This window comes from Acanthaster planci, linkage group LG06 (assembly GCF_054643075.1).
Source record: "Acanthaster planci isolate LZ-2023a linkage group LG06, COTS_SCS, whole genome shotgun sequence".
In the NCBI taxonomy this organism is placed as follows: domain Eukaryota; kingdom Metazoa; phylum Echinodermata; class Asteroidea; order Valvatida; family Acanthasteridae; genus Acanthaster; species Acanthaster planci.
The window spans coordinates 20,104,652-20,131,470 of NC_141782.1; the positions used below are offsets into that span (position 1 = coordinate 20,104,652).

The following is a 26,819-nucleotide window of genomic DNA, read 5'->3' on the forward strand; positions in this document are numbered from 1 at the left end:
TTACGCACGAGTCTACGGTAGTGGACCCATTAAATCGTTTGTAAACTCCGGCGTAGCCAAGTGTTTCGGACATGGCCTAAGTTTCAGGTTTTGCCCCAAAAGGTACATTGAGCCACATGACTTTTAAAGAGGGCTAATTTCATCAAGCACTTCACAGAAGCGTTTATGTTGTTTTGATGATGTTTCCCGTTTCTAATATACCTTTGTACTGACTGCCAGCCATAGTTAATCTTACTGACAGGCATACGACTGTGCTGTAGAATGTGCCTGAAAAAAAGAGAGAGACCGGTGGAAAATCTATTTGCCCCGTTTTGTGACATGGAAATACAGTGCAATGTGCACAAGTCAAGTGGGTGAAAAAAAAATCAGGGCAGGGTATCCAACGGCGACAGTCTTAAAATTTGATATCCATAGTACATGCCTTTTAACAAGACAAACCAAAAACTCAAAATAAGTCTGGAACTTGGCTCTGAGGATGAACAGCCATGACCTTTAATACCATATTTTCCTCCACGTGATCTCTGATTTTTTGGAGGGCAATGTCGTAGTTGAAACCAATCCAAGACCTTTCAAGAAATATCGCGTAGCTTGGGATTTGAATATTTCTAGAACGAATTACTCACATTTTTTTTTGTGTGCCCTATTATACATGTATCTTTTAGAAAAAGTCCTTGACCTAATCTGTGTCACTTATGGCAATGACTTTGATGTTAGGTCATACGCACGTGTCGATTTCCTGTCCAGATCCATATCTATAGGGCTTTTCTAACTGTAAATGCATGGACACATGTACTGTATGCTCTTGACATACCTATGTACAATGTAAATGTACAAGTACAGAGGGGTTAGCGTGGCTGCTGTCTTGCAAGCCAATGGCAGTGAATGCTTTTGTTTAACAGGGTATGCACACAGGGGGGTTCACTGTGGAACAAAAGAACTGCCTATCAAGATGGATACTATGCAAAGCCTTTATAGCTCTAGAGGTATGTTGCTGCCCAGATGCATTATAACCTATTAGCAGAATCCACAGCCGTAGACACAAGTTTTAAAGTTTATAGAAATCAGAAGCCTTCGTTCCGCCCCATGGCACTATTCATTAGTACAGTGAATGCATTGCACAACAAGCAGTCCACTTGACCCCGCCATGACATGGACTGCCCGCCAATGTAAACCTTGAATAATAAATTACCCGTACACAGGACCCAGCCATTAGGGTCCACGGTTATACAAGCAGCTCGGGTGAAAGTTGAAAGAATCAACACAGATGGAGGTTGGTTGCTGAATGACAAACCTTGGGCTGTGTAGGCACTAACCCAACAACACAAGGAATTGAAATGTTCTGTCTGTCACACTATCAGTCACGCATGTGGAAGATGGCCCCTTGAAAAGCCAAAAGGGTTGCAAAACTGACATCGAAATGCCAGCAGAGAATGAAATCCAATCTATTATTGGAATGGAAGTGAGAAAATAATCTATACTCTGGGTGAAGTATCTCGCATAAAAATATCAGCTAAGCAAAGATGAATACACGTGGAAATACAGGAGGCCCCACCCTCATCTGTGCATTCAGAAAAACACCTGCAGTGGTTTGCTCATGGTCATGTTCTGAACGCGGCTGACGTACATGTAAATCCTCTGGTACTCAGCATGCTAATTGTTGCCCATAGGATCAAGTGAGGACTGGGGGCCGCTAAACAGGGGGATGACGCACTGGACACCCGAGCTACTAGTAGTGATATTCGAGGGGGATATAATTATGTTGTAAGTTCTAAATCTTACAGCTTTCTTGTTATCATTCCACACTCTAGTCCTTGGATTTGAGCCAGTCACTTGCTCACCACTGCCCACATTTCATTCACCCTTGCCCCATGTCCTACGATTCTGAGCCTCCACAACCGCACTGTTTTCCAAAGCTGCTACATGTTCTGTTGCGGGCTCACATGCCACTACTTGACATGACACTTGACATCTTAATTTTGCTTGTCAACATAGGATCTTAAGATTCTTACACTGATTCACTGTGCATTGTTGGATTTGAGAGGAATCAGAACAGATCCTATAAAAACAAAAAACCTGGAAACTTGGGTTAAAGGGAAAGACAGCATAAAAGAAGCTCCCTATTACCTGACTAACCCTACATGTACATGTACATTCAATTTCAACGGACTATTTTATGCATGCACCCAGTACCCCTCAAAGTGGTATCATTTAATTGGAAACAAATGCGGAAATGCCACCTGACTTCTCTTGCTGTTGTTACTTGAAATCAGTCAACGGCCTGCCCACTGAATCAGAGGACACAAAGAGCGAAGAAAGGGAAACAATTTCCTACCTACATGTACCTACACTTGTTTTCAGATACCACAGCTGAACTATGGGGGGGGGTTGTATTAATATTAAGGACTACGCATAGAGTGCATGTGTGACACAACTGCTACACAAGGTTAAATGACTATTACAATTATCCAAGGTCATTAGGCGACAAGGCAAATTTCAGCAGCCAACATTAGGGGGCATCTGGCCTCCACCCTAAGGGTACCAATTTAAGAGAAATCCTAATCCCAAGCTGCAAGTGCAACCAGATGCTGGATTCGAACACCTGACCCTATGATTGGGAACCTCAAACTCTAGCAACCACTTGGCCACGTGCCCACAAATATGCAGAGTTGATGAACACAGGGGGATCTTTTTCACGGAAATAAAACTTCCACTGAAACTACTCTCACTTCTTCAAATCCTTGCCAAATAAAAGTGGCTTTTCACAACAAGTGATTTTGCCTATCAAATTAATTTTTTTTCACATGGCTACTTTGACTTTTGGAAGAAAAGTTTCCAGTTTCAAACACAAATCATCCCTACCCCCATGTTTAAAAATTTCATGTGTGCCCTTGGTGCCTCACTCCTTCATGTTTTATGTGCATTTGGACCTTGAATGCTGTGGGCTCGAAGGTAGTTCTATGCAAATTCATCAGCCTATTTACATTGCACCCCATCACCTGTGCTGTACTAAATGCACTTTTACTTTCAAAAGTAATTTTCAAACAGCTGCATTACATGTGCTGAGTTAATTCCAGGACTAAGATCCTTTCAATTCTACCTGCAACTATCCTGCTTTGTCAAGTGCAGATATAAAATGTTTTTATTAGCTTTTATTAAAATGTACGGGCACCATTGAAGTAAAACTGTGTGGTGGCCATACTCGCCAAAAAAGTTCCAGTGGGCCGAAACAATTTTGCAATGTGTAAAACTAAAGAAATTGCTCAAGCGGAACCACTGAAGCAAGCATTCTGCCTGCTGTATTTTGCCGTCTTCAAAAGAATGCAGAAATTGGACTGGAGACTACAAACAAAATGTTAATCTTAAAAATTCAATTTATTTACTCCGAACAAACAAAACAAATACAAAAAAGGGTGTTAACATTAACTCCCTGTAATGCCGTGTGTGTGTGTCTGTCACACACTGCGAACATCTGAACTCCAACTTGTCAGAGTACAGTATTTTAGGATGGCTGGTTTAAGATGTACCTAGCACATGTGCAGTGAAGTTGAAGCACGAACAACCCTAGTCAACCGTTGTCAGGTCACTACGCCAAAGGGGAGAAAAAGTGGCCGCAGGAAGGCCAAAAATAAAAGTGAAAATGGTCGTTTACTAGTGATGCACTGTTTCTCCGGCATTTTTCTTATAACTGGTCCTCTTTGTACTGTGCTATTAAAATCATTTATGGCAACCAACGACGTGACCAGCCAACCGAAGTTGGTCGCGAATAGTTGACTTGATTAGTGTAACCATTGTCAACTAACATGCATTCGATTACAGATAGTCAAACTACGCTGAACTACGGTCCTTCATCGAACTTGCCCATTGCTGTATGTACTAGCCGTACCAAAGTGATGTGACGTGGCTGCGGCTCGAAATTACACAAGTCTGTGACTGTAAATGCAGCCTCTTCCCATAGAGATGAGTGTTATTTCAAGCCGCAGGCAAGTAAATTGGACATAGTCTCAGGGTACTGTTATAATGCAAGTATTCTATTGGCTCTAAGCATGACCAAGAGAGGGAGCTTTTTACCGGGTACACTGTATAGATGTCCTTTCAGGAAAGTAAGGTTATGCACTTGAAACTGCATATTGTGTGCTTGCACATATTTCAATTTACCACAGAGGAAAGGGCACAAAGTGAACAAAGAAAGTTTTCCAGGTCCTCAATAGTCTCTTGTCCTTGGTGGCAACTGCCTGTGGTTAGTATGTGGGAGAGTGTCAGGGTAATGTTATACACTATGCTTTCTCCTCTGCCGTATGGAAAAACACGACTATTTACTTATGCATGTCAGGCATGGAGTTTCAAGGTAATTTTGCAAATCAATACTGTTTTCATGAAGACGTCATGAGAACAGCGCCAATAGCTTAACAGCCAATGTGTACGTTAATGGGGGGGGGAGGACTTGTGTACACTGCCCATACTGACAGGGCATTTAAGCACCGTCTGATTCACTGAGTTGACATCTCCACAACTTTTTTAAAAAATGCTCCACTTAAACGAGGTAGCCGTGGAAATCACTGGAACCAGGTGTGGTGCAAAGCGGCGTATAAGCCGATGGGCGCTTGTAATCAGTAGAGCAGGTACGCGTATGTGACAAATCAGGATTAGGATTTCCCTCAGAAGGGGTATGTTGTCGCACAAGGGAGTAAAGGAGTGAGGAAGTGATTGCAGGAGATCTGCCATACTTACAAACACAGCAACAAGCCAGCAGCTTGACAGCAGAGCTGGGCGGGCCACAATTGGGATCATCAACAGTGAAAAATGGCTGTAAGATGTAGTTGGCGAATGTCATGGCCACCACCGCCTGTGCAGTGGGCCGGATGATGACCAGGGTGACCCACAGGAGCAGAAAGGCCGGAAGGTCGCCAAAGGCCGTCAAGATGTAGGCGTAGTCGCCGCCGGACATGGTAATCATGGTACCCAGCTCGCCATAGCACAGTGCCCCAATCATGGAGAAGACACCACATGCTGCCCAGACCATAAGCGACAGCCCCACCGACTTCGTGAAACCCAGGACGATCTGGGGCGAGATGAATATGCCCGAGCCGATGATGATCCCCACGATGATAGTCACGCCGTTGAGCAGGCTTATCTTGGGCTTGAGGCGGACCAGATTTGAGTCCCCTACTGGCTGGCCATTGGCCGTACCATCCTTGGGGGCCGGGGATGAGGGGGCAAAGTCTGTCTTTACAGCGTCTCCACCTTCACTGGCCATTTTCAATCAGGATGTGGTTTCAAATATACACTGTCAATTAGCATGAAGAGGACACTGTACTTGTGGTTCTCTTCTTTCTGTTGTCCTGTGCATAAATTTGAACCAATATCAGTTTAAATGTACAGGTAAGAAAATCAACTTTGCATACATGTACAGTAAAAAGAAACAAAACGGTGTTTTCAAAACAGACCAAACACTTTACATTCCAGAACTACTTTTGAACAATGACTAAATATTATACAACGGCTCCATAGAATACTGAAAACTGAAGCAGGCTCATCATTAAACTACAAAACCAACCAACAATTTGTGGAAAATAAATATTAAGACTCAATATGAAATGTTCTGAAATAATGTTGCATCCGAACTCCACTTCAGCAGCTGTGTACAAAGTCTACGGGGAGTGAAGAAAATTGTCTCTCCTAACACTAACAATCGCGAGCATCCATTCGCCAAACATTTTGCAACGTTGTTGTTATGAATTATTTTGTTCCCCTCTGTTAAATCTTCTGAGCAGGAGCATATGAAATGTGAAAAGGCTTATTATTGTGATTATGGAACTCTTACTTTAGTCCGATTCCCACCTTGTGAACATGAAGTCACAATGACTGTGTTGGCGCAGAACCAGACTAAGATATGCCGAGTTTGTGTAGAGATCAGTGAAATCGGGAAGAATTCCATATACGAAGTTCACTGTAATATTGCGTAATTACTACAAAAGTATCCTTACTTTGATCTTTACTTTGAAAATTTCTCCTAAAAAGTGAACTTCGTACATGGAATTCTTTCCGTGAAATCTTTAGGTCCAAAAAATGAAAAATTACTGTGCAATGTACCCAGCAAAATATTGTTTAGTTAGAATTTGCCGGCGATGGCTGAAATATCCACTGCCTAACTTTACAGAGTCCTAAGCTCAGCTTAAGCTACATAATCAGCTCATCGTTACTGTGATCATTGAACATTTACATGATTTAGCTATTCAGTTTTCGTTCAAAGTACAATTCGTCAGCTGCTCAGGATGGCCTTTGTGCTTGCTGCTGATGCAGGAATGCATAGGCATGGTAGGCCAATTAAACACCTTTTTTATGTGATGTGCTGGTCCATCATGCACAAAGCTAGTGTACAATGGGTGTGAGTCTCGCCTAAAAGGTCCTTCCTGCAAAATTGCATTAAAAGGTCCTTATTGACAAGATTGAAAAATACTAAGCCCACTTTAAAGATGAAATCGGGCAGGAAAATTTGTTGAAATTTAATATTATTTGCCTCAGCAAACTAGTTTAATAAATAAAGGTAAAACAAATGCAAGCTAGTCTGTTTCAAGACATTTCCTTAATGCTCAGAGTAAGGCCCTAAAGTAAGAGTATTTTCAAAAATTTGGTCTTTGCTGTGGTGACCTTTTACTAGTTTTAGCATGTAAAATACACACGTGTTCGACAAAGCCGCGCCCAAAATGATACTTTGTATACTACTATACTACTAGTAGTACTACTATTACTACTTATATTACTATTAGGCCTACTAAAATTAAAAAAATTGTGACGACAAGGCACCGTGTACGCACACGTGTACGTACAAGCACCACCTTCGAATCGAAACAAAAAGTCGTTCAGATCGCCCTCCAACTTGAAACAAACGGGGTTATTCTGTCTAATGCTGCAGAACTTTGTATTTCTGACTTCTTACCTAGAATTTTCCAAAGATCTTCAAGACTCCGTGGAGAACAGCGGAATAATTTGCATCCAGATTTTCGGCTTCACATACAACACAATCAGACCTCGTGTGTAAGAATGCCGGCAAAGCGCGCGTTTTGACCCATACCCGTAAACTCGCCTTAAGCTTTCCTGCTCATATTTGTTTGGGCTGGTACCACTATAAATAAGGGGCCACAATAAACAGGGGGTTGCATTATTTAGTAACATTTGCATTTTATTTGTTGACAATAACATGATAGAATTCATAAACAAAGAGGCTGTAATACATGTACATCAACAAAACTTTATCAACAACTTTACAATCAAGTGTTTGTATTTTCATGAGTCATAAGTTCCTCATTTTAATTTGCAACGTTACTCTACACCCCTGATAAAATGTCGTTTGTCCCTCGTGATCACTCAGATGGTTGCATCACCACACAAGAATACAACGTATCCAACGCTGATCAAGACCTGGCGCGGCTTCTGGTAGTGGAACCATGTGGTGGGAAATTTCCACTATAAAAATTGTGTTTACAAAATTCCTGCCCCACTTTTCCATTCATAAAAATCAAGAGTCAGCGTGCATTTTAATTTGAGAAGTTTGAGAATACCACAAGGACAATCCATGGTTTAACCAAGTAAAAGTGAAGTCATGGTGACGTGCTGGTTTCTTAATGCATGGTGGAATAAAACACAGACAGCTGCTAAATTTAAACCCGTTTCAATTTCAGATGTAGGAAATGATTGACACTTCAATTCGGAGCTCGCATTGATAACAATAAAAAATGTCAGCAGTCTAAATGCGTACCTCACCCAAGCATACACATTTTGAAGTCATTATAAAAATATGGGGGCAAGTTTTCTATTTTGTTTTTTATTATTCACCTTATTTATTTGCCGAATTAGTTTCTTAGCCACGCATTGCACTTTGTTTTATTTTCTTGATTCCTGTGCATGAGAATCTGACAATAAACTCGTGTTAATCCAGGGCATGAGTTGCCCAAACAATCTAATACTGCAGCGGTTAATAATATCCATTTCAATAAGTCAGCTACATATATCTGTGTGCTGGCTCGTCAGCTCTCTCAGCAGGCTTTGCATACTCTAAAAAGAGGGCGCTGTTCTGTTTTGTTGGGGGTGTCTAATTTTTTGGGGGGGGGGGGGATAAATCGTCATAATTATGGCGAAGAATGGGAGGTAGTCCTTCCGGTGGGTATAGGTGAACTCTTTATCTGACATTAATGCAAGACTGTCCATAGGTTTTGTTCTCCTTACCAGGACGCCAGAGATGCTTTGACGGCACACTTCTGATCGAATGCGAAAATGCTCAGATTTGTTATGGAGCAGGCTCGGTAAAAGCTATAACGAGTTTGACCGGGAATTTAACTCCATCTCAAAACTTACACAAGTAATGAACACGACCCCATTGACAAACGAGGTTAAGTTCCTTTGTATGAGTTGAGATTATCAGTAGTTGTCATTAAGTCGTCAGCATTTTTCGTTATTAAAAATCAGAAATAAGCAGACACCATAAAATCCACAAGTCAAACGTTATTTCAAATAACTGTACAGTTTGATTAAATAAAGCCTTTTATTCCGCACAGGTAAACAATTTCACTCAAAAGAAACACCTTTTTATGTTATTCCAGCGTCTTAGTGGCTTGGTACACACATGAAAGAACGGATGAAAGTGGTAAAAGTAATACTGGAAGATGCGATGATAGCATAATGACGGTGACATGTGCAATTACACGAGGTCAACTTCTCCCACGGGCCCCGAGTGCTAAGTTTGGAGGAGGGCATGGGCGGGGATATGTCCCCTTTTTGACGGCGGGATTACCAATTATTGTCTCCCCAGGCCTTGCTAAGCAGACTAGAATTACGCTCACGAGTAGCAAAATATAGCCAACTGCATGCCAGAACATTTTCGAGATCTAATCGGCTGGAGTTGAAAACTGAAATTTTTCAACTTCTGCGAATGGTGGAATGAATCATATCAGAAACAGATGTCCTAAGAAAAGTGATCTGTTTGACCTGATGATAATGGACTTCTTTCCCCGGGCCTGATTTTTCCCCGTTAATTCAATGTTGGCCACTCGAGAATGCGCACTAGAACAAACGAGTCCAAATTTAAAGGGAGTCTTTAAGTCAACCTGTTTGAAACAAGGCTATAACTGAATCTCTATCTAATCTCTATTTTTCTCGAAAGACCACCAAATTATTAAAATAAGGCTTAATTTACAGCATTAAGGCACTTGTTCATTTTATGCATAATTTCTCGAAACGTCAACCACAATTCCCTTGCTATACTACTTGTTTGTCGGGTATCAAGCCTTCAACATCACATTAACATTAGGTCTTGTGCAAAATAGGCTGCAACGAGTTATGCAAAACTGGGCCGAGTCCGGAAATTATCAACTGCAGCTGGCAGAAACACACGTGTCTATGGAAAGGGGATGCCTCCGAGCACGCATGCGTATTATTTACCGTCCCTAGCCGTTTTTCATACCCAAAAAGGTGAGAGACGATATTGTGTTTGAAGCCTCTATACACGTTGGTCGTGAACACTGCGCCTAGGTAATGCGAATGATGCTGTTAACCAGTGCAAAGTGAGGCTTGTCTCAAAACTTTGTTTCATGCATTGCTATGCGCGTTGATTCATGGGTATTTACTCTGTGGTATACATTTTGTTACTGTGGGCGGTCTTTTCGGCAGTAGTATACTCCATCGCCGCCGAAGTATCCTGAAAATTACAAAGGACGAATCATCAGTCAGTTACAGCACAAGGGCAAATTTATTCAAGCAATTTACACAACGAGAAGGTCTCTTGCCCAAATAAAACGGGTGATAATAAGAATGTTTATAGAATTATTAAGTGGGCTGAGTAACTCCTAACGCTAAAAATAATATTGGTTTACATCCTACAACATAAGCTGGAAACTTTGTATTTTTATTTAAAAAACGTAATTGAATGCCAACAATAGAATGTACATGTACATTGAAAAGGCCATGGTAAAGTTTTCATTAAACATGTATTTTAGAACATTTTAGTGACGTTATGTTTTATCAAATATTCTTTACCTTGTCCTCTAAGGTTGTCTCCACAGACAGAGCATTTGAAGCAGTCAAAGTGTACACCTCGTCCCTGGACTTTGGCAAATTTACCCCTGAAACGGTACCAGTAAAATACCACGAGTAAAAACAATGCCAGAGACGGGCAAAATGCGATTTCAGACAACACTTGAAAGAGAATTCTATTATGGTTGTAGAATATGACAGAATTTGTCACCGAATAGCGGCATTTTCAAATTTGGGACAAGGGTGAGGCTGTTTTTGACTAGGCAGTTTTGTCTATTCACGTTTAATATATACTTTAATGATTTTGGAATCACCTTCATCTTTTTTAAAATTTGATTATTTACTGAATAAAAAATTACAATGCAATGCAAAAATTCACAAAGCAAATGAATAACGCAACCAGAATCCCTTTTCTGAAATAAATGTATATAATTAAAAAAAAAAAAAGAGCAAGTTTTCTGGGTCATACTTGAGTTTTTCACCACAGATGGCACACATTCTGGCGTCGTATGACTGCAGGGGTTTGGGTGCCTCTGGGGCTTTCTTCTTAAAGACGGTCTCTCTACCTGTCTTTTCACCGCTGAAAATAGAGGGCGCTGGGGAAATGGAGAGTACGTGTAGATTATAAGACGACAACTATTGGTTGGAAGAAACATCACTGGCGAATGGGAGTTTAATGATTTGATTCATGAGTGTCAACAAGTAATACAGAAACAATGGTGAAAGGTAACCAGTGATGTTTTTGTGCAGAGGGGCGCACACAAAGTGGTACATTTATTGTGTAAGTGTACAGACGAATGTATACCTGGATTCTCGCGGATAATCTTCAAAAATGTTAAATACACTGCTCTTTAAATTTGGTATAAAAGAACTGCACTTGTCTATCGAGGGAGTCAATAAAATGTATCAGTGCTGTTCATTTGAAAACACATTTGATCTTGACAATACAACTTTGTCATGTATGCTCAATTTGCTTGAGTTCAAAGGCAGTTGTGCGTAGGCCTATATTCATACCTCGGTCGACGATCGAAATTCTTGGCCGACAAGAATATAACACCAAATCAGGGCTCTGAAATATGTGATTGCCGAGCTTTCGGTAACTGAGTACCTTCTTCAGGGCAAGCAGATTCTTGTCGACATTCTGATCACGGTGCTAGGCAGCCCTTCCATATATTTTTTCGAAGTTCTTGGCCAGATGTCTTGTGCAGTCTACAATATGAGCAAACTATAGCTACAAAGCCTCTTCTCTGGGATGTTTTCGAGAGGGGGATTTAAACAGTTCTGTTATCAGAGACTGAACCCGGAGAATCTTTTATTATCTGCAAATCCGGGGGGTGATTTTATTTACCTTCCCCCGACTCCAGTTTCTTGAAGGATTCGGAGACGGTAAATCGGTTGGAGACGAGCCCTTCTCCCGTCTCGGCAATCTCCTGCTGATCCATGACCGGCCTCTCAATGGGAGGCAGGTCTTCGTCATCATCACCCTGACGACGAACACAAAAACAAATAATGACTTTTTGCATCGGTTTGACAAAAGAGATACGCGAGCTCTCTTTCGATCAATACTCGGGTTACATCGTTGAAAATCTGGCTTTATCTGTCTCGAGATGATGACAGAGTACCAAAGATTGATAGCCCATGATACACTGAAAAACCAAACATCCATCGCAGATATACACATGTGAGTCACCATACTCCTGTACCATATCTCGAAACTTGGATGTCGTCTCTGTAGAATGGTAGTGGGCAGGGAATCTTGGTCCCGCGCAAATTCGCAACCACCTTTGGGAAGTGGTCTAAAATATGCAAGGTTGACAACATCTTAAATCTAATGCCGCCGCCTTATAAGTTTACATTGTAAAATGAACGATTTACAATTTTGATAAAATTTTTCAGTAATGTTGACATTACATATTTTTCCTGTTTCTGATATGACTTTGAAAAGAACTAGGCCGGTAGCTTTGATAAACAAAGAACAAAAACAATGTAAACAGAAGAACCTTATGAATTCATGTGAGTATATACAACCCCCCCGAGCCAAGTCGACCAACATAAAACCCATTCCATTTATTTGGACGGCGTTACTCACATAGGAGTGGTACCCCCGGTCCAACATACTTGACATTCCAGTCACGTATTAGCATACCCTTGGATGTCAAGGCTTTAAATAACATAGTTTACAAAGTACACCAGGAATATGTCCTACATCACAATATCAGCACAACAGCATGCGACATAATATACCAACAATATTCGATTTAAACAAACGATCATGCAGGAACTGGTATTTTTGTATAACAGCTAAGGTAAAAGTGGATTTCCTTTCATACCCGGCGGAAGACGCGAAATATTACTTTACTCCGGTGCGTCATCTTGGTTACAGTGTCATTAAAGGAGCGTCATCATAAGAGACAATTACATGTATTTAGTGTTTTTTTTTTAAGTGTCCGTCATATCTGGTATCAAAATGCACTGGGTGGTTACTGCTGAAGCATTCATAAATTTGCAAACTATGTTAATCATTGTTTTTCCGGGGAAAAGTAGAGTAAATTCTCCACTTGTTAGAACAGGTAAATCTTTTAAATTCACCATTATTCTTTTCATTTTATGTTTGGGCTTTAAACAATCAGAAAACATAAAAGTGTAGGACCACTCATTAGTCTCCTGTGTTGCACTTTTGTGTAGCCCTAACGAAATGCAAGTGCTTTAAGTTCTTCACACGTATACCGGACACCCTCTGAGCATTATGACCGACGTACCTGCATTCATTACCTGTAGCAAGGCCTCGCTCCAGTCTTCAGCAAGGCTTTGTAACATGCATTCAGTATACATAGTGTTTCCACGCAGTGAAGCAGTAAAGCAAAAGTTTTGACCCCAAGCCCTCGTGATAAGTCACAACGTGATCGCAGTCACGACATGATGATGAAGTGAAAGTAATAAGACAATGATCAACAGTTTCGGCTGGCACCTGGCACTACAGCATAGAAGTGCTACGTGCATGAGGAAAATCTGGCCAGAGAGCTGTATTCGTCAGCTATATCTATACAACAGCTGCAGCTGAGCAGCTGATTCCAGCACGATCGCAGTTTATTTTATTGACAGCTTCAGCTCCAGTGAGTTACTTAAAAACATGCACAATCTGGGCCCTGTGCACTACAGTTTTGTCACACTCACAGCACAGACTGCGAACACGTGTATAGATGCATTTTTAAATAAATTATACAACAGACCTGTAAATAAGCCATTGTGAAATGTCTGCCAGGACCGAAGTTTCCTCGGCTAAGAGACTTGTCCAGACAGAGGTAATTCACTTCCTACTCTCGCTGGCTGGCCGTCTGCTCTCCATAAACATCAGCTTGTTGAGGAGACACATCATCAACTCCCTGAAGAGTGAGTTGACAGGGGGCGCCCGGGTATGATTCACACGGGTCGACCAGACTTGTCATGATTCACCGTAAATGACGTTGACGTTGCGCACCGTAATGTGATGGTCAGCCAAGGTCGGATAAAATGGTCAGCCAAGACGGGGCAGCGATTTTGAGCTGTTTTGCCTCAGTCTCAGTTCCCGTCGCAATGAGTGATTTATGGCCACAACGAGCAATGGTATTGACCTTGAACACCTTGGTTGGCGCATTATTACGAGTAAAACTTAAGTGCAGAGTACCTTGGTATAGTGCCGCATTTTTTAATCAACGGATGAAGTGGCATCAGAGAACGAGAACTGCGATCCAAAAAAGTAGAGCCCACTTCAAAAAACCTACGAGAAGGGGGTAGGTGTGTTGGATTGGGTGGGAGGAGTTAGGGGCGCAAACCAGTATCGATTGTCCGTACAGTTATAGAACACAACCCAGCGTTATACACAAGACGCAGGAAACTAAAGCAAACATGATGGCACAGGTCCAGCGGCGTAAATTTGCGCCAGAAATTGGATAATGGGGGGAGGGGGTATTTGCCCGGCTGCGAAAATTTGAAAAGCGGAGGGGTGACACCTATGCACTATACAGGGGTAATGTTCATGCATCGTATTTATGCAGAATATTGCCATCAGGATGGCACATTGATTATTATTATTTATCAAATTGTTAACCCTTTTAAAGTGATGTGGAATACATTTTAGTTGACGGGGATTCCGAAAAACCCTTCACAATCCTCTTACATTTTTCTCACCACGAAAGGCGGGGGAATTTATTCAAAAGGTATATGATATAACCCCATTCCGCGGGATTTACGCCCATGCGCTATCTGTTCAACCATTGGTTCTCTGAAGAAACAAAATTAATGCGGCATTAACAGAGAAACATACTTACCCACAAGGGGAGGAAATTGTTAATTTTTTTTTTTACTGAGAACCGTGTTTTTTTTTCTGATTCGTTTCTCGGTCCACTTTTGACAATAACAATTTGGCACCAACGTAATACAAGTGTGTCTCTTGGAATCCTAGCCTAAGGCTTGTTTGATGATAACTGATCAGAAAAGTATCTAAATATTCGTGATTATGTAAATACTCCACACACGTGGCTATTTGCTCCAATCAATCAAGTCGCGGCTATATACTGTAAGGACGTATGCAACGGGGACCTGAATTCAAGTTAGGAATCGAGTTCAACGCATGGGAAGCTTTGGCCTCTGAGTGCTTAGCTTGGAGGGAGGATGTGCAGCAAGGCCTTTCAAGCTTTGAAGAGAAACTTGCTCAACAAACAGAAACTAAGAGACAAAGGCAGAAGACCCGAAGCCAGAGAGACAGATCAGCAAAAAACCTCATCTGCCATCATCGTGGAAAGGACTATCACTCCCGAATCGGCCTTTCCAGCCACACCAGACGCTGTTCCGAGACTGAAGGTTGCGTACAGGTGAATATTCGTGATTATGCAAATAGTACGCACACGTGGCTATTTGCGGTAAGCAAGTCGTTTCAAGCTGATTAATTCCAATCTTAATTAATTCTTAGCGCTGGGTAAAAAAATCAGTAATGTTCTGGCTATAAGTCAAAGAATTTATGTAAATGCTCAACGTAAAGCAATACTATTCACTGATTCTCAGTCTAATTATAATGTAACTCACGCTATTTTTTTCACAAAATTAATTAAAGCTTGGACTTTAATTGCAAGATTATTGCCAGCGAAATGCTTTGGCGCCCTCATTAACGCTTTGCAGCCAGTCATCTACCCCGTCTGATAAAAGCGGCTGAAATGGAGACTACTAAAGGTTCCCGAGAGATATGGCGGTTCAACGCTGCATGGATATGATGCAGCTGGCTCTGTATCGTCGTAATATAAACCGCATACGCATCGCTACGTGTACCACTCGTATATAAAGCGTGCTTCAAGTGCCATGGTGGTACACAATACACTGTCTTCGAAGTTGTGGCTTCCCACTCCATAAAGTGGTTGTTTTTGGAGGACAGTGCGGGCCAGAAATGGAGGAGTTGTTGCCACATCCCTCCCCTAATGTGTCATTGAACGGTAGCGCCGGCTGCCACAGCAGTATGGATTTTGTGGAGGACGATCAAGGCTCTCAGATTCTGACCAAACTCCGTAAGCAGCGGTCCGACGACAAGTACTGCGACATGGTGCTGCGGGTCGGCGGACGGGTGTTCAAGGCCCACCGCAATGTGCTGGCGGCCTGTAGTCCGTACTTTGATACCATGTGCAATAGTGGGTTGGAGGAGGACATCCAGGCCGTGGCTGACATGTCTTGCACTTCAGCCGAGGGCATGGAGTTGATTTTAGACTACATGTACACAGGTAGGATCACGCTCACTGCCGACAACGTGGAATGCATCCTGAGGGGAGCCGAGCCGTTCCTCATGGCCAATCTGAAGAACTATTGCCACAAGTTTCTCTGGCAGAACATGAATGCAGCCAACTGCCTGGTGGTCAGGCACTTGGCTGATTTATACGGGTTTAAAGAGTTGCACCAACGGGCCTGTAAGTTCATCCGCAATCAGTTCGTGAATGTTGTCCAGGATTCCATTGAGGACATTCTCCTGTTGAGCCAAGAGGAGATTCTCGGCTTGATCACAGATGACAAGATCCGTGTGGAAAAGGAAGAGAGTATCTACGAGCTGGTGATCCGATGGGCTCAGATGGACCCTGAGAGGGTTAAGCACCTGCCTCAGTTGCTGTCGCACGTTCGTCTGTCCCAGCTAGACCGCAGTTACCTCAAAGATGTAGTGGAGAAGGAGCCCTTGGTGACTGGCAACAGTGAGTGCTTAAAACTCCTGGCAGATGCTCTCCACCAGACTGACACCACCAGAAGAAGTTACTGCAGCGACAGTCCTGTCCTGAAGCCACGAAAGGGACGACTGACGGACGTGGTGGTCATCACTGGTGGGGTCAGCGATCAAGGGCCGTTGGAGAACAGCTTCGGGTACATCATTGATGAGGATCGGTGGACCATGTTGCCAGGGCTACCGGACGAACTTCGTTTCCACGCCGTGGCTGTGCTGAACAGCTGTCTGTATGCAGCTGGTGGGTCCAGCAGCAGTCTGGTGTCCAACAGCGTCCACTGCTATGACCCCATGAACAATTCCTGGAGCACCGTGGCCAGCCTGCAGACTCCCCGTGAATACATGTCCATGGTTGAGTGCAATGGGTGCCTGTATGCCATGGGGGGCATACGGTGGGGACTGCTTACAGCAAAGTGTAGAAAGGTACGACCCCGACGTTGATCAGTGGAGCTTTGTGTCTCAGATGCCTACTAAACGCTATTCCATGCAGCTCGTCACCCTTAGTAACCGGTACATATATGCCATATCAGGTCGGGATGCGTCCCGACGGCCAGTGTCCACCGTCGAACGATACGATATCCAGACTGACGAGTGGACTATCCTGCCTGACATTCCCATCCCTCAAGGTGACCAGCCCTGGGAGTTCCCCATCGTCGAGGCCTACGACAACAAGATCTTCGTCACAGATCTGGCCACCAAGTCCTTCAGCCTGGACGCGGTCCGCAACAAGTGGTCAGAGGAGGCGTGCAACTTTGGCCCTGTGGCGAGCCGCGCTTGCCTGCAGTACTGCACCATGGAGAAGAACGTCTTTGTGTTTGAGGGCTGCAATGCTTGCATCTTTAACCGTAAACTCGGCCTTTGGAGCAACATCACACCCCCGCCTGTCTCCACGTTGGCATCGGCGTGCTGTGTGCTACAAGTGCCTTATGAATTCCTTGGCAAGACATAGGGCCATTTTGCGATGCCAAGCATAAATCAGGTGAGCTTTCAATTCAAACAGTTACAATGTCCAAAATTTTTCCCACCAGGACAATGGAGGAAAGAGTTAGCTTTCAAGTTGCACTCAAAGACTAAATCTTCTAGAGCTTTGGAGCATCTTTTGAGGCCAATTTTGGCTCTGTTTTCAATAGTAGTATTATTAGGAATGGCATTCACAAGTTTTGCAATTTTGGAGGCTTAACCCTAACACTCCTCAGTCCTCCAACAGGTGAAGGATTGAGGAGGGTTAGGGTTAAATATATGTAAAGTGTAGATAAAAATTTAATTATCATTTTGTAACTTGTTTTTAACTCCTTAAAAAAAAGAGTTTAAAAAGAGGTTTAAGAACTTTGACTATCGAACCCCACAAAGTCAAAGCTTGGTCCCTCTTCTATTCTGAGCCTTTTGGCCTGCTTTGAACATATCCTAAAAATGGGTTTTTTTACAGAGTGCACTACAGACATTCTCACAATGAGATCTGAATGTACGTGTAGAACTCTCATTTATTCGAAGATCACCCGTTTGTCTGCCTGCAAAAAGGTCAGACGCTTAAGTGTGAATGGTTTGCCCGTAAATTTTGCAAATTACGCTGCACTTTGTAGATTGACCCAAAATAAAATTGATGGTGAAATGTTGGAATTACGATGTACTATTCACTAAAGCAGGTTTGAATACAGGTCTTTCATTTTTTTTTTAAATCTCTGATCAGCTCCAATTTCATGGCTCAGAGTTTATTCTTGGTTTTAAAGTTCCTGTTCAAATTAAGTGAATTTAGCTTAACTCTAACAGTTCTGCATAAAATTTGGTTTGCAGTACTCAGTACTACGAAGTAGTAGTCTGAACCCGAAGGACCTAGCACTACAAATTACTACTTCTGGCTAGGGCAACCTCCATTGTTACTTGTACAGAGAACAATAAAGTTGTGCATTCATAGTGCCACAGCACTGTATGGTACCGGTACATTGTCTTATCTATTGTATTTTATGGCTTCCGAGAACAATAAGGTCATGTCCTCTTACAAGCGACAGCGCTGAATACTAGGCTACTAAGTAGTACTTTGTACATGTAGTATTCACGGCTGTTAGGGTTAATTAGTTTAATGTCTTACGTGTACATGTACCTATTTGCATGGGGATACATGGGTACATGTACAGTGTATGGCCAGGTACAAGCTAGCTTTCTGCCAGCCAACTCCATTCATATTGTTTGTGTTGCAGAAACTATGGTGTCTAAAAACTGTTGATCAAGTTGAGCAATTTTCTAAATTGTTCTGACTTTGACCATTTTCTCTGCAGCTCATTTGCACACGTAGGGTGCGTGTCATAGAGCCCATCTAAATTCAATCCGGGTTAAAACATCAAATGCCTAGTACATTTAATTTGAATGAAGATGAAATATATCTATTATGCCAAGTACTGTACAGGTAAGTTGCTAATTTGTTTTTGTAAACGCCATGCATACAGTATGCCAAACTTGAAATTTCAGTTTTAAAGATTTATTTACTTGTAAGACTTCATCCTCCGTAGATTGACTCTCTCTATCTATCGATGTTTTTCTGTTCATTTCTGGTGTTCTAAGAAACAAAGTTTAAAAAAAACCTGCAGGCATATGCAAATTGACTTAGCATGCAAATTTGAATGATTAGTTCCGTGAATTTTGCTGTTGGTGTGGGCGGAAGGGATTTCTTTTCCATTGCTCTACTCGATTACATTTCCACTTGAAAACAGCAACCTGCACATCCATAAATCATTGGGCCGAGATTGGCAAAACGTCTTCCATCCTCTGTGAGACAGATTTTTTTTTTATATGCTTTATTCACGATCAAGTGAGGTCCCTCGGGATAGTTGTGGATAAATCCATGTTTGGACCAGAGATTGAAAGACCAACCATGTTATGTGCGGCACTGCCACTTTTTTTGGCTTCAAAACAAAAAACCAGACATGTTTCTCTAATGTGTTTCCCCTGACAATGGTTTCCCCATTGATTGGCTATTGATTTCGGAGAAGTGCCCGCCAAAAAATTGACTCTCGCAGGTCGTTGGGTCAATAAGCTTCAGTCCCGGCGCTGCAGATCAAAAAAGCTTTGCTTTGTCAGAGCATGAGCAGAGACAAGGATATTGGGTTGGCAAGCCCCACCCTTACAATCCAGTTTGTTAGAGAGAAGAATGGCTGAATGACCTGATTGAGAACAATTCTCCTCAGATATTCTGAAAAAATGTAGTATGGATTCATTTCCGAAAGGAAGAGAATGTGTTTACATGCTATTTGACAATAGTATTAGATCTATTGATTGGCCGTTTTCATGACTGCACAGTGTTCGTGTACATATACATCTCTCTTCTGGAATTACCAAAGTCACTTTCTCCAGCGCTGATGAATCTAGGCATGTGATCCCTGCCGAATGTAGGCTCCTTTAATCATTGAAGCACACGGAGGAAAAAAGTCTAACCAGTTAACGTGCATGGAAGTTCTCCCTTTTCCGTTTTAAATTTGTATGTAACTTCTCCAGTCTGTACAGAATTTTTGTAATTTTTTTCTGAATTCCCCACTTGAGCGTCTTTTTAAGAAAAGATTGTCATTGAGCTGCCATTCTGTATCAGGCAACAGATTTTTCAAGATTCAGACTAGAACCAACAATGCCTAGGGAATTGGGGCCAATGTTCCATTTTCAGCGGAGCCCAGAGCCCTCTCCACCTTTATTGTGTCTTCACTATTGCTTGTGTATCATGCTTTGAAAAGCAAATGCGTGTACAAGAATGCGCCACAGCACCCGTACATAGGATGAAGCACAGAGAAAGGATGTACTGGCTCCAGCATGCCTTCAGCATCAGGTTATATGGGCGTGACTTTGAGGAACTGGTGTGAATATACGTGTACATGTACAGTACATTGTATTGGTCACCCATGTGTTCCCACAGTGCTGCGAATGGTGGCTTGCTGGGTTCATGAATACATGTAACACGCTCACCATGGCACTGTCAGAGACACTTGAGGAAATTCATTTGGCTTCCAAAGGAATTGTGGTCAACTTCCGTGACCCGTCACCGATTAAACGTTAGCGAACGGCGGATTACTATACGTTATGTTCCATTAGTGTGACCAATGAGGCGTCCAAAACAATGACTGAGCTTGGAGAACGTAGCACAAAGCCTGAAGTCCTGTCTAATAATTAACCTCTTTGTTAGACCTTATACACTTCCTACTTGTAATCTGTTTTGTATGAGGGAATAAGCTGGCCGCCCACTGACTGCTTTTGTAGCAGTTGTAGTGATGTTTTGTTGTCGTCAATTACAAGGAGGATTTTCTGGAAATCTGTGTCCAGATTACAAGTTAAAACCCCCACTTCCTGCTTTTTCAGTTCTCCAAATGGTTGAGTTTCTTTCTTTCTTTTTTTTGTAAGAGAGTCTTGAAGATATGGAAACAGGATTTGAGGCTCCTGCTGTTGGTGCATTAGGGTAGATTTTAAAGCTCTCAGGAAATGATGCTTTTAAGTGAGTAAACACTACTCGGTGCTTGAAGGGAAATTTCTGGGAGGAATCTGTTCTCCAAGGCTCAGAAATGACATCCTTGAATGGATTGATTTGGTTTGGTTTTGGGAGAGGACTGGAGTCTGGGCTTCAGTTTCCTACATCGAGTGAGAGAAAGGCTTGGATAAGAAGAAACCTTGAGATAGAAGTAGCAGATTTAGAGGGAATGCACCCATTGCGTGCCCCCTCCAAGTTGGCACATTTGCAATACAAATACACCTGTATATTTGCTCATGCATTGGTGAAGCAAGTGCCAACTGAATGAGTGGATACTACATGTATTCATGTAAACTTGTGGGTCGTTGGCTGTTGCAACCTACATGTATACATGTTGAAACTCTAATCCTATCAAGTGATTGCCATCAATTAAATACATGATAATCATCACTCCCCCAAGTATTTATGTTTGTGTACAGAGGAGTTTGGCACACGAGTTGATTGTAAACTTTGGTCTGGGTGACCTTAGTAACACTTACCACTGTGCCTTAAATTTCCACGAGTACTACACTAAACCTGCTCAGACTGACGTTTTATCACTGTTTACATGCTGACCTTGCATGTGAACTGAAGCCTGTTAATTAACCAATGTAAACATGGTAGATGACGCCTCTACAGAGTGTGGGCAGAGGCAACATGCGGTACATTTCCACCGATCTGTTCACTCCGACTGGAACTGAATCACTGCACACCTTCTCATCTGTGGGGGTTGACAGGGACCGTTTCAACTGGATGCTTCAGCCCGGTGCACGTGCGAAGAAATTGGTAGTGCTTGCTCAGTTTGGCCATCCCCATTCAATTCTGTCCCAAGAAATCTCTTATTCCTGAAGCAGATATTCCAGTAACTGTTTATGGAGAGCAAGTTCACCTGCATGTATGTATTATGAGGTGCCGAACTGAAAAGGATGAACATGTATGTAGCAATATGTGCCTTGTTCATTCATACCAACATCCATCTTCATGTTCGGCGTGTCTATATTTTTGTGATTGATTGAGTGAGTGTGAGGCGTGGGCCGGTGGTTCTGTGTTCAGCAGCGCATGAAATTACCAAATAACACCCGGCTGACAAAAAACGTAAACCGTCATCTGTAGGAACCGGGAGCAACTGGCGATGAGTTTGGTGAAAAGCAGCAGTATCATTATGAAAAGCGTGGGTGCCGAGGGAATGTGTGCACAATATGTACATCGCACATGTACATGCAGAGGGAAAGCAGAGGGTTTATGGCAGTTAAATGTTACAAAAAAGTAGAAAAAGTCCAACCATACGACAAAAGAAATCATTGAGCCTCTCAATCACATGGGAAATATAAAAGTAATAGCCAAAATAACATGAGAGAGGTTGAAGTCAAAACAATTCAACATATTTTTTCCTCTCACAGTATATATGCTTGTATTAGAGAGTTTGAAGGTACCGGTGCTTACATGTACATGTACCCGCAGATCTGTCAACCTGGTGCTAACCTAATTTTAATTTGAAACCTATGGTCCTCAGAATATTTTAACCTACCGGTATGAAGGACGATTCCCTTCAAATTATTCAAACATGGAACATGTATGCTTGTACTGTCATTATTAACTTGCTTGTAGTGTGTTTGTAATTGATTACAAATCGGTAACTACAGTACATACATGTATGTACATGTACCGTTTGTCACTAAGATTCTGAGAAAGATTCATTAATTTGCTGTTTTTCGCTTTGAATCACGTACTTGTGTGCTTTTTTTATTAGTCCTGGAAAATGTACAATTTGGTTTGGTGCAGTGGTTGATCTGAATTTTTGTTCTGAAATTGAAGCCTTGACATCGCACGCTATAAACATGTGTAGCATTTGACATGCACAACTGGAAAAGGCCAATTTATTCACCTTAAAATGTCACAGGTTCTGAAAGTTCCCAGCTGAATGCTTAGTGCTAGCCCTAACCACAGTGTCTTGAAGCCTGTCTCTGCCATACCTACATGTATGCACATGTGTAGCATTGAAACTTTACGTTGCTTCTCCAACTGATCTCAAGGACAGTCCTTGAGTATTCTAGGCACGTGCCAGAGGTGTCATGAAGGAGCTAGCCAAACTTATTAAACTGCGACGAGAAATTCTGCATTGATATGATGTAAATTTTTAGTACCTTTTTGGCTCTTTGAAAACTTAGCTGTATCCTAAACCAGCTTGATCCAGCTTCAAATGATGAGAGTTTCACCCATGTACATTGTACCTTTATTAAAGTTACATGTAACAGGGAATAGCTCAGTGCGCAATTAGTTTGGCCAAGTCTCAGGAGACTGTCGTAGTGAAATTGTAATATTCAGGAACTAACGCTGGGGATTCTATTCACTCCCTGGCTCATCCCAGTCATGTTTCTGTTGGACTAGCTTTTCATTTCTTGGAATAACGTACATTTACTAGAAGCAAAGTATAGGTTTATCTACTACACTTACTGTACATGTAATGCATTGGTCCTTAAAATACCCCTATGTAACAGAACTGGCTACCTAGATGTTGAATGACATTTGCTAACTGTACATATGTACATGTACAGTACAAATTATGCGGATGCAAATTATGTGGTTATCATTGTAAGCCCAGCCCGTCAAGCATTCCGCTGCTTTTGTCATGCAAGGTTTTCCTGCTGCCCAATCGCTGGGGTATCTGGGTTTCCTCTGCCCCACACTCACCCATGGGCCACGTCCCCATTGTGGTGTCTGCTAAAAATGGGCCAGCAATGTGCCGTTATTAACTGTGGTTGTACCAGGGCCAAAGAAAAAAGGGGGGGGGGCTTGAGTTCAATGCACTCACAAGGATTTGACAGTCCAGGCTTACATGTAAATACAGGCTATTTACAGCTTAACGTTCCCCCCATTAATAGGACACCAACTGAATCAGAGGGGACTATTGGATTTGGACCACCCGACATTGTTGTCGTTCTCTTTTTTTTCATAAGGGGGTCAGGGACATTACCAGATGTTTTGCCAGATGGTACTAGGAACTATCAGTGAAATTATGCATGTTTTTGAGTGGAATGTGGCATCACTCAGGAGGTGAGAAAGTGCTGTTTGTGAATCATCCTGCAGGGTACCGGTAAATCAAATCTAGTTATATGATTGTGTGGATCTGTGAAATGGTTAGCATCTGTGATTGCTGCTTTGTTCTGCCCTAGTGGAATTATCTTGAAACGAATCCATATGTTCCCTTTGCCCCAAAACTAAACTTTTAAAAAGAACCTACTAAACCATAACATATAAATTTGTCTACATCTGCCATTCCTACAGTTTTATTTTTTTTTTTAATTCTGATACTGCATTTTGGGGGTACCGGTAAAGTAGGTTGTAAAAGTTTGCTTGAGAAACTTTTATTTGCTTTTGCTTTGTGTCATAATTGTGTTTCACTGTACTCTACGGTATGTTTATATTATTGACACATACATGTACATGTATGTATGTAGTTACCTGATGCACATTTACACTGTAGGCCACAGTCGCTGCTGGGCATGCACATGTATGTCTCGTACACACTGTATGTGCAATTTGGCATCCCCTCCCCCTTCCCCTTTCCATCTCCCTACCCCACTTTACGTTTTATCCATTAGTACCTTGGGCCTCAGCTGGATCCTGAAAGCCCCGGGTCCTTGCTTGAGATTGGCAGTCACCACTGATGCATCCATCCAGGGGGCATTTCTCTTTGAACGCTAATATCACGTCCTAAGTCCTTCTCCATCCCCCCTCCCGCCAACCTGAGCTAATTTATCATACGGGGAGACTATTTCAGAGTTGAGTCTTCATCATCCCTTGGGGTGGGGCCATGTTGGCAGGTACGGTAATTCTGAAGCGATAATCCCTGAGCAGGTTGTGTTGGCGCTAATACGGCAGCCGAGGGAGACCGGCTCAGGTCCCAGAGAGATCGGCCAAGTTGAGACCTAATTTGCGGTGGTGTGTACTAGGGGATAAACGCCACCATTGGAGCCTGGCCTAATGGCAGTTCCGCAGAGACTCCCTGGTGATGATATTCTCACCGCCTTCCGAGCTCAGACGTTGCTCCTTTTTTTTTATTGGCTCCGGCAAGCATAAGATCAGTCAGTTCACATATGTACATGTACGTAGCCATGCGCATTATTTTCTACGTGTAGGGAGCTGTCAAGGGGTGGAAATTTATGGTTCATTATGTCAGCACGAGGCAGAACATCTCGTAAGAATACTTCATTGGCCAATTGAAGTACATTTTATCGCTTTAATACCCAAAGGTCCAGAGAGCAATCAAATGATTATGAGCAAATGCTGACAGGCCAGAGTGTGATCCCAAAGAATTCAATTTTTAATCTAAACTCCTTGTTTTGCATGTACATGTATCATTTTTTGCTTTTGTCATTCTAAAAAATATTATCCGCTAGTTTCGTAATTCTCGTCAAAGTGAAAATTTACAGGTGCATGTATGTCTTATTACAGAAGAAGTGCATTGTCAAATCCCCCCCAAAAACTGTCATATTTTGAAGGAAATTTGTAAAAGAAAAAGATATAAATTTATGGAAGAGCAGCAATATGGATGTCTCCAGAAAATTGCTGCAGACTAGGGCACAAAAAGGCATTTAGAAGTTTACGATCACAATTGTTAGATAGTTTCAAGAACAATGGAGAGTCTATCATTTGAGCCAGGAAAGGTTTTTATTTTTTTTATTTTAAGTTTTGCTTTTCCACAAATATAACCATTACCTACAATCCTGGACAAATCTCGTTGGAACATGCCTCCCCCCTCACCCCCGTCAATGTTGCTTCTCATTGGGTAAGTTGGGTTGACTCTTGGTCCAATAAATGACCTCAAGATTGAATGGGGGAGGGGGGATCTTTTCAACGCGCTTCCCACAAGTTGTTCCAACCATTTTGTCCAGGATTGTAGCTTCAATTGACTCTTGCTCATTAATGCAGCATGTTGCGAAGTTCTGTAGTATTGCAGGACTGTACTTTGTTCCTATTGATGTCAGCGTCAACAGGCTTTCGGGCTTTCTGTTTCTTGCACTATACCTCCTTCATGTTACTTCAAGATAGTCCTCTATCCTTACATGTACGTCGATTTGATAAGAAAACTCTGAAGTAAAATTAGAAGCATTTGGTGGCCCCAAATGCCCCGATTCTCTCAAATTTTGGGCTTTATTTAGTCTGGTTGCTCGGAAGGGACATCAGAGATAAATATTTGTTCTTGACAAATGTTTTCACAATTTTTTGTCACTGCATTGTAGTGAAATTGAAGAGAAGTGACAAAACGAATTTCACAGCATGTTTACATGCCATTATGAATTATTAGAAACATGTTGTGGAAAATAACATTGTGATGCCTTGGAGGGAATTTGTATCTTTAATGTCCCTTCAGGGCTATCATAATTTAAGCCAAAAAGGCCTAAATGATGTACATGTACATTCTTGGTACATGCAGATACCGGTAGCATGCAAAGCTTTGGCTCTGAATAATGGATAAGTGGCTCCTCCTTCACAGTGAACCACGTCTCCCGTTGTAGACACCAGCTGTGCCTGGCAGGGGTTTGCGAATCGGCAGGCAAGAAGGAAAGAATGCAAGGGAGCCCTCTAGGCCTCAAGCCTTCAGCTTTTAAAGGAAGACGGAGCAGAATCCCGTCACTTTTCCTCCTCATCGTTGGAGAGTTTTGATGCGAGCAGGGCCGAGAACCCAGCGTCTAATTTGATTGTGCCTGATGTCCAAGTAATTGCGCACTAGCCGTGATGAATGTGAGAAATGTGCTGAGCCCGCAGTTCACCGTCGCCTCCAGTTGAAGCTGATGCCTTGGTATGGGCACTGTGTTCGGAGCTAGCCTCAGGCTGTTCGGATCCGTTGCCAGCCTCTGCACAAGCACATACGTCACACACTTGAAAACTCCTTTTGCCGTCACTCTCCATCACTGCAAGGGATTTTCAGTGCAGTTAATGGGGGTGAATTCTTCAGAGGGGAAGTTGTTTTCCCAAGTCTGACAAGTTTTTAAAATATGTCCTGTTGATTTCCTACCTTGCTTAAAGTCTTGTTCTGGCAGAAATAAGTTGCTTGTACATCATCACATTCAAGTCCTGATT

At 42.3% G+C, this 26,819-nt stretch overlaps 3 protein-coding genes across 3 annotated transcripts in view; 1 reads left to right on the plus strand and 2 right to left on the minus strand.

Moving 5' to 3' along the window:
• Positions 1 to 7,094, minus strand: part of LOC110981337 (large neutral amino acids transporter small subunit 1-like) — a 34,771-nt gene extending 27,677 nt beyond the window's left edge. The window contains exons 1-2 of the mRNA XM_022238845.2: positions 6,938 to 7,094; positions 4,729 to 5,339 (exon numbers count right to left, since the gene is read on the minus strand). Coding sequence (XP_022094537.1) covers positions 4,729 to 5,254 — 526 coding nt within the window. The 5' untranslated portion in view covers positions 5,255 to 5,339; positions 6,938 to 7,094. The remainder of the gene's footprint in view (positions 1 to 4,728; positions 5,340 to 6,937) is intronic.
• Positions 7,095 to 8,499: 1,405 nt separating this feature from the next.
• Positions 8,500 to 13,417, minus strand: LOC110981369 (uncharacterized). Its single transcript, XM_022238883.2, has 5 exons — positions 13,257 to 13,417; positions 11,375 to 11,510; positions 10,496 to 10,622; positions 10,030 to 10,115; positions 8,500 to 9,691 (listed from the first exon to the last, which is right to left on the minus strand). Exons 1-5 carry the CDS (start codon positions 13,269 to 13,271, stop codon positions 9,639 to 9,641), a joined length of 417 nt encoding a protein of 138 aa, XP_022094575.1. The 5' UTR covers positions 13,272 to 13,417; the 3' UTR covers positions 8,500 to 9,638.
• A 1,857-nt stretch (positions 13,418 to 15,274) lies between these two features.
• LOC110981312 (kelch-like protein 11) overlaps positions 15,275 to 26,819 on the plus strand; it is a 40,643-nt gene continuing 29,098 nt past the window's right edge. Inside the window, 2 exon segments of the mRNA XM_022238796.2 lie at positions 15,275 to 16,651; positions 16,653 to 17,234. Of these exon segments, the coding sequence (XP_022094488.1) occupies positions 15,443 to 16,651; positions 16,653 to 17,204 (1,761 nt within the window). The 5' untranslated portion in view covers positions 15,275 to 15,442 and the 3' untranslated portion in view covers positions 17,205 to 17,234.

What these genes read in the sequence shown, in the direction of transcription:
- LOC110981369 (XM_022238883.2), bottom strand. An exon ending in GAAACTGGAGTCGGGGGAAG is followed by an intron (nt 10,623 to 11,374) that starts GTAAATAAAATC and finishes CCATTTCCCCAG; the next exon opens with CGCCCTCTATTTTCAGCGGT. An exon ending in ATCTGTGGTGAAAAACTCAA is followed by an intron (nt 10,116 to 10,495) that starts GTATGACCCAGA and finishes GTACCGTTTCAG; the next exon opens with GGGTAAATTTGCCAAAGTCC.